Source organism: Schistocerca serialis, chromosome 7 (genome assembly GCF_023864345.2).
Source record: "Schistocerca serialis cubense isolate TAMUIC-IGC-003099 chromosome 7, iqSchSeri2.2, whole genome shotgun sequence".
NCBI lineage: Eukaryota > Metazoa > Arthropoda > Insecta > Orthoptera > Acrididae > Schistocerca > Schistocerca serialis.
The window spans coordinates 142,153,905-142,167,047 of NC_064644.1; the positions used below are offsets into that span (position 1 = coordinate 142,153,905).

The following is a 13,143-nucleotide window of genomic DNA, read 5'->3' on the forward strand; positions in this document are numbered from 1 at the left end:
AGAGAAGCTGGGTACACATATCAGAAAATGACAGTCACAGTGAAGACGTAAATATGTCTACACAAGAACTATGTCTTTTTTAGTGGAAACTGGGAATTCAACTAAGAATAATGTACAGATGACACACACAGAAACAAAGTGACAAATCCTAGCCATAAGAGAATGTTCTCACACAGAATAAACTTACCAAACAATTATGTACATTTAACAACATGCATACGCGTACGCACGCGCGCGCATGCACGCGCGCACACGCACACGCGTGCACGCACGCGCGTCATGCACACGCGTGCACGCACGCGCGCACACGCACATGCGTGCACGCACGCGCACACACACACACACACACACACACACACACACACACACACACACACACACACACACACACACACTTTTATGGTACCTAAATAAAAAAAGAATCCACTTGCAGAAACATCTGTTATATGGGCTGTCAAGTGGAATTTGAAAATGGAATGAGGATTTCTTGGTAGGAAGGATGCAGCATATCATCTTGGATGGAGAGTCATCAACAAATGTAGAAGTAACTTCAGGTTGCCCCAGGAGAGTATGTTGGGACCCTTGCAGTTTATGACACTATTAATGACCTTGGAGACAATATAAACAGTAACCTCAGATGGGTGAAGGAGATGGTGTCACGTCATTAAGAGTAAAGTGCAGAGTGGGAGGGTGGGGTGGGTCTCACCAGATGTAGTTGGATACCACTTTCCATCACACTGAACACAAAAAGTTTTGTTCAATAGCATATTTGTTTGGCACTTGGTCAATTTTCACCCATAATTAAGTAGGTCAACAAAATTTTTGTCTGAATTCCGTGATTAAATAAAATATGCTGTGGCAGCTTCAGTCCAGAGATGACAGATTCAGTAACATTTTTAATTATTTTATATTTATGCTTAAGGAGGATAAAGAAACAGAGGATATTTAACAATGCAAGGAAAAGATTTCTTCTGCCAGTCTCAGCCACAGCAGCAAAAGTTATATGAGATGGTATGAAGAACCAAATGGTTCCTGTGGTGCAGCAGGCACTCCAGTCTCTTGAGCCATGCTGGAAAGCATTCTCAGCAACTGGGTACATGGTGTCTACGTTCCTATACATGGAGTGATCAATATAAACTGGATGAATACATGAAGAGACACGGAAGAACTAGTAGTTGTGGGACACCATGTACCCAGTTGCTGAGCATGCTTTTCAGCTTAAGTGACCTGTTCCTTCTTCCAAAACTTCCCAAACCTATTCTCCTTCAGACACCATGAATGGCTGTATCAATCTGTAGTTGATTCAATAGCATTTTGAAGTCTAAGTGGTGCGTTAACTTGCAGTGAGGACTTCTCCTTCATCTCTTCCCTTGAGTGAACAAGTGAGCATCATCAGTGAAGATTTAGAGGCAATTCCATATCTGGTTTACATTGCAGCAGATATGTTCCATTACTAGCTGTGGTATTTACCATCCATTTACATAAATCAGAACTACACCTATCATGATGCATACGTAGAAATAATTTCAATGAGTCCTGTTTATCAGTTGTTAAACTGGGTTAGAAATTGCTACCTTCTTGACATAAAACCTCTCACATAACAATCTAGAGATTGCACCAGATGTAGTTGGATACCACTTTCCATCACTCTGAACACAAAAAAGTTTTATTCAATAGCATATTTGTTTGGCACTTGGTCAATTTTCACCCATAATTAAGTAGGTCAACAAAATTTTTGTCTGAATTCTGTGATTAAATAAAATATCATGGACTAAGAAGAAAAATAATCCTCTAATGCCAAACTCAAACACTGAAAACTGTGTTTTGCTAACAGATTCATTTTGAAATCATAAAAATAATATTGCACCAACTGATTATTGTAAAATACATGGTTGACAATGACTGATTACCATGTAGATCAGAAATGTGTAGATTCTCCCACTGTCCGAGGTCATCAAAAATTAAACTAACTGATTTGGCTGAATGCTTCTAATTTAAGTCCCCTGAAGAGCTATAATAACCAAAAGCCATCAACCGAATTGTTTCACATTTCAGTTCCATTAACTAGTCAAAAAAAGTTAAACTGAAGGAACGTTTGTTCACAATACATTGCCTTAAAACTTTTTCAGCAACAATAGCGCTCCTGCATAACAGAAAAATCTGTATGTACATTTCATGTAAATGGGGGTACATTGCAAAAAGAGAAGGTGCTGAGTATAGGAATATTTCTTACCCATCAGGCAAAATCATTCAGAGCTAACACAAACAGATATAGCCCTGAAGGAGGACTGTCCCAAAAATTAAAAATCTTCTGTTTTCAGTGTGCCTGCCTACCTGCTGCTAACATCTCTTTCATTTACTGAAGAAAGAGCTGTCCTCATTTACATATTACACGTGTCCACCAAAATAACTGAGTGGTCAGCACGGTTAACTGTCATGCAGAGGACCTGCGTTCAGTTTCCAGTACTGCCATACATGTTTCCTTGGTGGGGGGAATTGTATGGGGGTGCACTCAGCCTTATGACAACAACAGAGGAGCTACTTGGCTGATTAGGAACGGTTCCAAGGTCAAGAAACAAAAAAAAAGCCAGAAGAGTAGTGTGCTGACACATGACCCTACATACCACATCCAATGATGCCACTGTCGGAGGACGACATGGTGGCCGGTAGAGCCCAACTGTCCACCACATGGCCAGATGTGGAGCTTTACCTGCCCTTTCCTTACATATTATAGGGGTATTCTTTTTTCTTTTTCCAGTAATGTGAACTTATTTTACTGCATATGCTAACCTTGCAATTCCTTCAATTTGGGTGTTTATCTACAGAAGTCTTTAAGTTTCTACAGCAATTATTTCTCCAATAGTATTATTAAATGTAAATATTTTAGTATTACCGTATTTAATCGAATCTAAGCCGCACTCGAATCTAAGCCGCACCTGAAAAATGAGACTCGAAAGCAAGGGAAAAAAATTTTCCCGAATCTAAGCCGCACCTGAAATTTGAGACTCGAAATTCAAGGGGGAGAGCAAAGTTTTAGACCGCACCTCCAAACTGAAACAAAGTTGGTCCATTGTAACATGAGACACAATTTAGGTCGAATGGATGAAGATACAGCTACAGTAGTTTGGTTCGAGTTGTAAGCTCAACATTTAAGCTTTATCAAGTAGCCATTGATATGTGTCAGGTGCTCAGTCCGTATTTATAAGGGTACCCTTCCTTTTTCAAATGTTTTGTCTGGTTTGAATCGGTCGCTTATTTTGCTTTAATCAGATCAGTGCCGTTCTCTTTGTTATAGGTGTTTACGTCACTCTAAGCTGAAAATGCGTTATTGTACTGTGTCGTGCATTGTTTGTCGCATTCTGATAATGAGTGATTATGACCTGTCGCTGCTCGAGCCATGGCTTGCTTTTGTGCGCGCTACCGCCACTTACAATAAAAAGAAGAGAGGAATTGTCACATAAGCGAAAGAATGACAAGAGACTGTTATTTGTTATTACTTACACTGCTGCTTTCTTTGATAATGATCAACAAGAACCAAATAATAGACTGCATATGATAGATGTTCTGAACGAGAGTTTAGCGAAAATTTTTCTCCGTTTGAAAATTCTTGCAGACGCCTGTTTAGTACATAACATTCTGCATAGAAATTAGAGTCATCTTAGATTTAAAAATCTAGTCAGTTGCCGTGCTTCATTTCTGACTGTATCACTATCCAGCATAAGAATAATACGAATATAATAATGACATGATATGTATACATATTCATCCGCGCTTGCTGGTGTCTCACTCTAGTTTCCTAGTTTATTAGGCAGACAGGATTTAAATGGATAGCAGCAAATACGAAAGAATACATGGCATAATGTTTACATTCTTCTACCTTTTCTTTTAATTTATTTATTGGCGCAGAGGTTTTGGCACCAGTATTTATCTTTGAGTCTGCAAAAGCATGCCTGTATAGCGCTACATATATTCGACGGCAGAAGTTAGTTGTGGCGGCACCTACCAACATTATTCAGAACTTCCGCTTACTCTGCACTCGATTCTAAGCCGTAGGCGGTTTTTTGGAGTAAAAAAAGCGGATAAAAAAGTGCGGTTTCGATTCGAGTAAATATGGTATACAGATCACACTATCAAGTTTGGACCATCTTTACTACACATTGTTTTAGATTAATACAGGGTGTACATAAAGACAAGGAACACTTTCAATTATTTATTGCACAAGAACTAAATATTGTACAGATGCCATACATATTGCATTTTGAAGAAAAACTCTAAAAGCTTTTTTTTTTTTTTTTTTTTTTCAAACACTCGATATGCGAACCATGAGTGACCCGACAGATGTCAATACGGTAATCAAATTCTTGCCATACCCCTCCCCACATGGCGTCGTCGACTGTGGCAGTCACTTCCCATGTTCTCTCCCGGAGCTCTGCTACATCACGTAGTAGAGGCAGTACATACACCAGATCTTTAATGTGTCGCCACAGAAAAGAGCCACACATAGTGATATCTGGTGATTGGGAAGGCCATTTCATGAAACAGCTGTCCCCTTCTGTAGCATCGCCACCATGTTTGCAACTAGCGCTGACTATTAGCAAATTACCAAACTATGCTGTGGTGGTATATATGAAAAAACTCTCAGGGTTTCTCTTCAAAATGACATATGTATGATATCTGTACAATGTTTAGTTCTTGTGCAATAAATAACTGAAAGCATTTCTAGACTTCATGTACACCCTGTACGGAAAAGTGTCATTTTGCTTTAAATAATCATTTGCTTTACATACATTTTAGAATTTACTTGTTCAAGCTCCATCTTTTGTTGTGTTGTTTGTATAACGGGCCTTTCATCAGCATACACTGCAACTTCCTGATTTACATTTTTCAGAAAGTCATTTGCATGCAGTATGAACAACATTGGCTCAATTACTGAATCGCAGGGCACTCCATACTTTACTCCCAATGTGTAGATGATCAAATTCCTCACTGCCCTCTGCATAACACCTGTGCATTCTTCTTTATTGTTGTATGGGATTTTATGATGTCATTACACTTCTCAAATATTTCATGCTCATACAGGTTCTCCATTAACAAGGAAAAATTAAAAATTCAATTTGAGGTAACCATAAACTAATGTGTGGAGAGTTCAGATCATGATCAACAAAATCTTTGTAACTATTCTGGGTGTTCTTCATTCCATAAATTCATCTGGGATACATACAGCATTTAATTACTTTATAAGATGTACTTTTTTAATTACTTCATACAGCAGGACAGCAAACAATTTCATACAAAGAGTAATGTGCACTGAATATGAACTAGCTTATGAATTTGTTAGTTTATTGTGCAATGACATTTTATGGTAAAATCTAATGGATAGTTTGGGTAGTCAATACTGTCAGAAAAGAAACTCATGTTTGAACACTGGAACACATCATATACAGTTTGTGACTTATCTTCATTTTACATGCCAAAATATATATGTACTGAGATGAGTGATTTTTCTTTACCCACCATGACTGTAAGCCTTCTGTTGCAGTGTGCTGATGTTGTCCCCCACTGGCTTTCTTCTATGGTTACCTCGTTTTGGCCTTGTGTTGACAGGTTCTTTCTTGACAGGGCCATCTACTCCTGTTCCAAGAACATTAGTTATTACAATTGGAATAATAAATATAACATCCCTGTTGCCCACATCACAGACCCTAAGAACATATGCTATCAGTGGAAAACAAATAAGAATATCAAATGATGATAATTACACACATACATCAACAGCTGACTTCTAATGGTTAATAACAAGAAAAGGTAAAAGACTATGTTTCATTGCCTCTCTTCGTTTCAGTCACCTATTGAATGTCCCACATGTCTTATACTAGGACTTTTTATCAGAATAGCACATCCAACCTTTTGGATTCTTGAAAAAAAAATGACCTATCTAATTGAAAGCTTATTAACGAACTTATATGGAATTATTCTGGTGACTCTTTCATAGCTCTCGCAAAAATTCAGAGTACCAAGCGCCATTAAATAGCTCATAAAAATTATCTTGATCATGGAAGAGTCCACACCAGGCACTGGTATGCTAATTTAATTGCAACAATTGTGGCACAGATACACCCAGGTATCATAGTGAATTCATGTGTCTATTCACTGCAAGAAGATTAGGTTTTATTGTCTCACTGACAATGAGGTCATCAAATATGAGCTACAAACTCAAACTGTTTAAAGGATGTGGAAGGAAGTAAGCTGTACCCTTTTAAATGAACAATCCCAGCATTTTTCTGAAGCAATGCAGGGAAATCAAAGATATCCTATATCTGGATCGTCAGATGTGAATTCGATCAATCATCCTCTCTAATACAAGTCCAATATGCTAACTACTGTGCACCTTGTTCTGTTCCATTCACAAAATATGATTTTATGACCTGCATGGATGTACTTCATCTCACAGCACAAACTATGTATGGTAACAAAATTATAGAAGTTGCTTCCTTTAAAAGAAGAGATTCTTATTAAAAAAAAAAAAAAAAGTTATTTTTTCTATAAACAGAACTGTGCAACAGAGCTCAATCAGCAGTTTCTACGGATTTAAAAGCTTAACCATTTATAAAAACTTAGGAATGATAGGATATTATTTACATCACTGGTGCTCTTTACATTATTATAACAACAGTTGTGAATTAAAGAATGCTAGAAGATGAGATATACAAAATTGAATTCCCATGTAACTGTAGTGGCAGAAATATTGGCAGACTGGAATAATCATAGATTATTACTTCCTCACAATCAGAGCTGCATCTTGGTGATCACACACAAATAGTGTCTCCACAAGTGCTTTAACTTTATTTTAGCTTATATACACAGTTAGCTGTAAAAATATGTTTCTTTGCTAAATGTCACTTGGTATATGGAATGTTCCTTTACTTGGAATTTTGACTACAATGAAAAGTCAGACTTGTATTCACTACTCAGTCAGATGCAGATGTGCTTCCACAAGTTTATAATGGTGTTCTTGTAAAGACGTTGCCTAAAACCCATGTTCAACAGTTTAAAATTTCATCATCTCCCATTTGAAGTTTTTTAACTGTTAAACTTTGTTTGTTCCAAAGCAAAATTCAATCAAGAAAACTAAAAAAATATGAGAGAGAACTGATGGTCTGCACTCACCTTCAAGAGGCAAAATATGTAGTACTGCTGATACACACATATAAAAGTGAAAGTGACACACTACCTAGTTATTGGAACAAACAATTCCTTCCCTTGATAGAAGAGAGGGATATGCTGGAGAAAGGCGAAAAGGAATGACTGGTCACTCCGACCCCAGAATGAGGGGGACCTAGCCGTAGTGAGGATACTGTAGAACAAAGATGACGGAGGAGGCATCAGAAAGAGACAGTAGGCCTGTCAATGAGGTCATCAGTCCTTCATTCACAAGTACATGGAGAATGGCACTGCTAACCAGGAATAAATGCTTTGTATATGTATTACCTTGCCTTACGAAAAGAGCAGCAAGGGAACCCTGAGAACATTGACATGTCAGGAAATGTATGAAGAGGGACCAAATCGAGTCAGCATGAATGTCTGAGACAGGTGGCTGCCCCTTGGAAATCCACTCCCCCCCTCCTGCACCAGTATGAGAAGTGCATACAACAGTGATCTAAGAAATTAGAATGTTATTTCCTTCTAAACAGGGTGCAGCACTCAAAATGTAGCAATATAGGAAAAGAAACATGAAACAATAATAAAAAGCAAGTAAAAAGGAAAGACCCAGCCACAAGTACGGCTCTCCCTCTGACTATTAGTTGACTTGTTTACTGTTGAACTGTTAAAGATGCCTATAGAAACAACTCTGACAGAGAGGGTGTGGAATTTTTCTGGCTATTTTTCATCTGCAGTCAATATTGAAGATAAGGAGACCTTAAGATACTGTCTTCATCCAAACACTGTAAGGTGCGGGCACTCCATGAGGATGTCAGCCACTCTCAGCAAATACCAGTGTCACATTCGATGCGTGTCTCAATGCACAGGAAAAAAAAAAAAAAAACTATAAATCAGATGGGTATGACCAGTATGAAGTGGGGATAACACAGTGGAATCTTTCCATAAAAAAACAAAAGGAGAAACGGGTTACAGCTATGGTATCCTTGATGACGTGCAGTTTGTTTGAGAACTCTGTAACTTAGATTCAGTAGTCATGGATCACAACTATGCTCTGTATCACCAGTACCACTGTCAGTCATGTAGTCACATTGCTTGGTATGCATTATTTAGTTCATTACTGGGTTTCCTAAAAATGACTATGTATGCAGTATGACTGACATCATAAAGAAGGCTGCTGACAGGGGGCATTACTGGGTCGTGAGAGCAGTATCAGAAGACAGCCTGCAGACTACTAATAGAATAACTGCATACCAAAAATCAATAGGCCCTAGTGAACTGTCTTCTCAGTGAGATACAGGTCACTATCTATAGCCCTCAGTTCCATTATAAAGATTGAAACATGATAACTCTTTCTTTAAACTATGGAAAACAGGGTGGAATGTAACAACATTATGAAAAAGATACTTGCTACTCACCATATAGCGGAGATGCTGAGTCGCAGATAGGCACAACAAAAAGACTGTCACAAAATAAACTTTCGGCCAACAAGGCCTCTGTCAAAAATAGATCTCTCTCTCTCTCTCTCTCTCTCTCTCTCTCTCTCTCTCTCTCACACACACACACACACACACACACACACACACACACACACGCACACACACACGTGTGCACACGTGCGCAAATGCAACTCACACACACGTGACTGCAATCTACATCTACATCTACATCTATACTCCGCAAGCCACCTGGCGATGTGTGGCGGAGGGTACTTTGAGTACATCTATCAGTTCTCTCTGCTATTCCAGTCTCGTATTGTTCGTGGAAAGAAAGATTGTCGATATGCCTCTGTGTGGGCTCTAATCTTTGATTTTATCCTCATGGTCTCTTCGCAAGATATACGTAGGAGGGAGCAATATACTGCTTCACTCCTCAGTCAAGGTTTGTTCTCGAAACTTCAAGAAAAGCCCTTACTGAGCTACTGAGCATCTCTCTTGCAGAGTCTTCCACTGGAGTTTATCTATCATCTCTGTAACACTTTCACGATTACTATATGATCCTGTAACAAAGCATGCTGCTCTCTGTTGGATCTTCTCTACCTCTTCCATCAACCCTATCTGGTACAGACCCCACACTGGTGAGCAGTATTCAAGCAGTGGGCGAACAAGTGTACTGTAACCTACTTCCTTTGTTTTTGGACTGCATTTCCTTAGGATTGTTCCAATGAGTCTCTGGCAGTTGAAGCCATACTGAATGTGGCTTCAGCTGCCAGAGACTGCAGTCATATGCCTGTGAATTGCATTTGCCTGTGTGTGTGTGTGTGTGTGTGTGTGTGTGTGTGTGAGAGAGAGAGAGAGAGTGATCTATTTTTTGACAGAGCCCTTGATGGCCAAATGCTTATTTTGTGACAGTCTCTTTATTGTTCAATCTGCGACTCAGCATCTCCGCTATATGGTGAGCAACAACTATCCTTTCCATAATATTGTAACTCTTTCTTTATAAGTTTCTTTATGTAAATGAGGATTAATTAAGTGCATGAATGATCTGTGAAGTTTTTTGGTTTCCTATGTGCCTAGGGAATAGCTATACACCTGTTGCATTACACTGTTACTGATCTATAACTTCCTACACTTTAGTTAAATTTCAGGCAGAATTAGGCTTAGCAAAATGAATGATTGACTACATTACAAGCTGGGTACTGTTCATTAATTAAATTTTTTACTGAATCCTGTGAGTGCAACAACAGACTAATTCACAAACTCGACTTAGAATGTGCACAGTACAACTCACCACATTTCTGTTCAATGTTTTAGTTTGAAAATTCGGTTGTAGGTAATTTTCCAAAGTCCACGAACCTATACAGAAATTTCAGAAGTTTTAAAAGTGATGCTTCAGTTCAGAGTTAAAATTCATGGATTTATACAGACATTTTACAAGTTTATTGCTGCTCTGCTGTTCAGAGTTAGGGTCTATGAGTGCAACTGTTGAAAACTTTAATTATGACTGATCCTCTGTTTGTCAGCACACCAATCTCGCAGGTGGACTGACTACAGTCAAAATGGTATTAAATAGCTTTGATTTGCCATTGCAAAAAGCCACAAAATAAAACAAACTGCTCATATTACTACAAAAACTGCACATCTAACCATACACATCAATGCTTTTTACATGACTTGTTCTTCTGCACTGATTCCTTTGAGCCAGTTTGATTGTCTTCTTATCAGTAAATATAACAATGTATTTTGTTGGTTGTAAATGAACTTTATAATAAAAATTACATTAAACTTCCAACTACTGCAAATATTACATATGACTCGAGAATATAATTTCATCAGCTTTTCTGTGGAAGTCCTTGATTTTTGTTTATTTGCTTCTTACTCAATGAAATGGTCACAATTAATAATATTTACCATTATGTACTTCAAAGCTACGGAAAATCAAACTTCTACAGATACGTATTGTAGTCAGTTATCTGATGTTGCTGCTACATGTATTGTTTTGCAATTTATTTTACACTAAAATGTATTTTTTAAGCCACAGAATCAACAATGCAACTTACAAACCAAATTGTAATACTTTTATTAGAAGTTCTGCAGCTGCTTTTTAGTAACGCTGTTCACATGCTATCAAGTGACTACTTGTTCATTAACATCACTCGAGACATTTGAAATTTATTAATCTTTAAAAGAATTATGAGCCTCTATATGTTCTATCATCAATAACTAAACTAATATTAAATCCACAGACTGGGTGTTTAGATGTGCTTCCTTAACTCTTTTCTCTCATTTGGTGCCATTGCCTATTCTGCATCTTTATTATTATGGATTTCACATACATGGTGGTCATGAACTAATTTTTCAGCCTTTGAGTTTTCATCATGGGGGCACCGTCACACTACGTGAGGAACTGCAACTGCCAACTGGCTGACGAAAACCTCTTACAATACCCCTTATGACAAGCTGCTGCTTGTCTGACAGCTAGCTTACTTTATGATCTATCTATTCTCCCAATAGCAGAGGTTCAATTGTACCATACAGCCTATTAAGCTAACATTTGTTGCAACTAGCCAAATTTTATGGCAGCTTCCTGGGATAAATGAAATTTGCAATACCACCTTCTTCTCAGTAATCTTTAATCTGATTTTCAGCTATAAATTATGACATTCATGTTTCCCACACAGTTAAGCTAGTCACTGGTGCATCCATCTTTCCAAATTTGTCGATAATATATTAATAATTTTACATATTTCTGTGGGTTGCTGTTTTGGTAAGAAAATTAGTTATCCTACAGATTCCATTTTACACAAATTACAAAAAATGCAATATACTTCTGATTTTTCCGAAATATTATTTAAGTACTTGTTTATGAAATTTGTTTGTTCACTAAAAGGAAAATTTATTGTTGGTTCTAAAAACAGACCTAACTTGTCATAAATACATTCACATTATAGGTGAAGCTAAATATTTACTGTTTTTTCATGCGGGCAAATATAAAATTTCGAAAGTTATACTTCATAATTTTTTTAAATTATCCATGGTAACTAATTTTATCCTTATATTTTAATAGAGTTAAAAGATGCAGCTTTGTTTAAATTGTTCCCTACTGAAAAATAGGAAATCAATACAATTATTAAACTGAACCATTACCTTTTCTAGAAATTACCAGAAGCTTACGTTCTAATAAACAGAACTGATTATGTGCCAAAGCATTCAGTCATAGTACAGTCATCTAGTATGTAACTTCTGCACCAAGCATGTGTTCTTTGCCAGTCAGCAGTTGGCAGTATAAATGTGGATTTACTGTTTTGTCTTTACATGCACTCTCTGTGAAAGTTTGAAATGGGACCATCATGAAAAAGATGTGCTTATAGAGAAACTCTCTTTTAGTATAAAATAAGTGTTTATTGCAAAATTTTGGTGTTCTAACAAGAAACAGAAATGTGAAATAAATCATTGAATACTGTCATTGTGAAAAAGCTTCTTTACTATGAAATATAAAACCTTCGACCTCTATTTCAACCCTACACAGAGAAAACAACAAGCCACAGATTTGGAACTAGTACAGAGATGAGTAGAAAACTTTACTCATGTAAACATGTACTGAAGTGGTTGAGTGTAATGCTAGGAGAGTATATATTTGAAATTCATAACTGCAAGAGTTATTATTTCATAAGAGACGAAAAGGATGACATTTATAGTGTCTGGCTGTGGCTGTGTGATATCCTACAAGGCACGAAACATTTCTGATTGAGAGTGTTTTTCTCTGTCTTCAGCATGCATACAAGCATACTTTGTATTTTCCATCTTTTAGAGCCATTGATATGTTTGATTACAGCATCTTTGTATCCCAAGAGGATTGAGAGGAAACTGCATTGCAAAACGATAGGGGTGATAGCTTTTACACCCTTGGGATAGGGCTAACTGGGCTAATGGTCTGGATGAGGAACAGGAGGAGGGGGGGGGGGGGGGGGGGGACATTTGGGGTCACCCTCGGGATACATTCTAGCGCAGGGAAGTAAAAGTCTCTATAAAGAATTTCCAAACACATCCCAATTTGGAAGTCTGCATTGGGTTGGTTATCAGGGGGTCAACACTACTCAAAGGGGACAAGAATCTGCCACTTTTGATAGCTTGGGAATTGGCAGATGGTAATCACATAATTAAGTAGCAGCTGGTGGCATGAAACTATCAAAGTAGACTCCCAGCTTCCAACAGAAAACTGTCAATGGTGCTCATATGAAATGCACTGGAGGCTAGTCTTACCCCACAATAATGAACTGGGTCACAGTGCTACAGATACTCCAGGCCCAAACATCTGGCTCCGGTAGTTCTGTCATGATCAGTCCACTGCCCTTTAGAGGCATAGGAAGATGGCACAATCAGCAACCCAAGATGTAGCATTAAGCTGCTGTGTGGAACTTATTTTAAGCTAATAAATGTAGAGTTACCACATCAGTTTATTGTTAAAGAGGTGGTGCAAAAAAAGAGGAGGTGCAAAAAAAATGGAACTGCACAACCATCTCAAGGCACTGACACCACAAGTAGA

At 37.8% G+C, this 13,143-nt stretch overlaps 1 protein-coding gene across 3 annotated transcripts in view; it reads right to left on the minus strand.

Moving 5' to 3' along the window:
• The window catches only part of LOC126412418 (zinc finger protein 836-like), a 167,449-nt gene that overhangs the window by 100,397 nt on the left and 53,909 nt on the right, over positions 1–13,143 (minus strand). For all 3 annotated transcript variants that reach the window (XM_050082008.1, XM_050082007.1, XM_050082006.1), the window contains exon 3: positions 5,515–5,631. In XM_050082008.1, the coding sequence (XP_049937965.1) occupies positions 5,515–5,631 (117 nt within the window). The remainder of the gene's footprint in view (positions 1–5,514; positions 5,632–13,143) is intronic.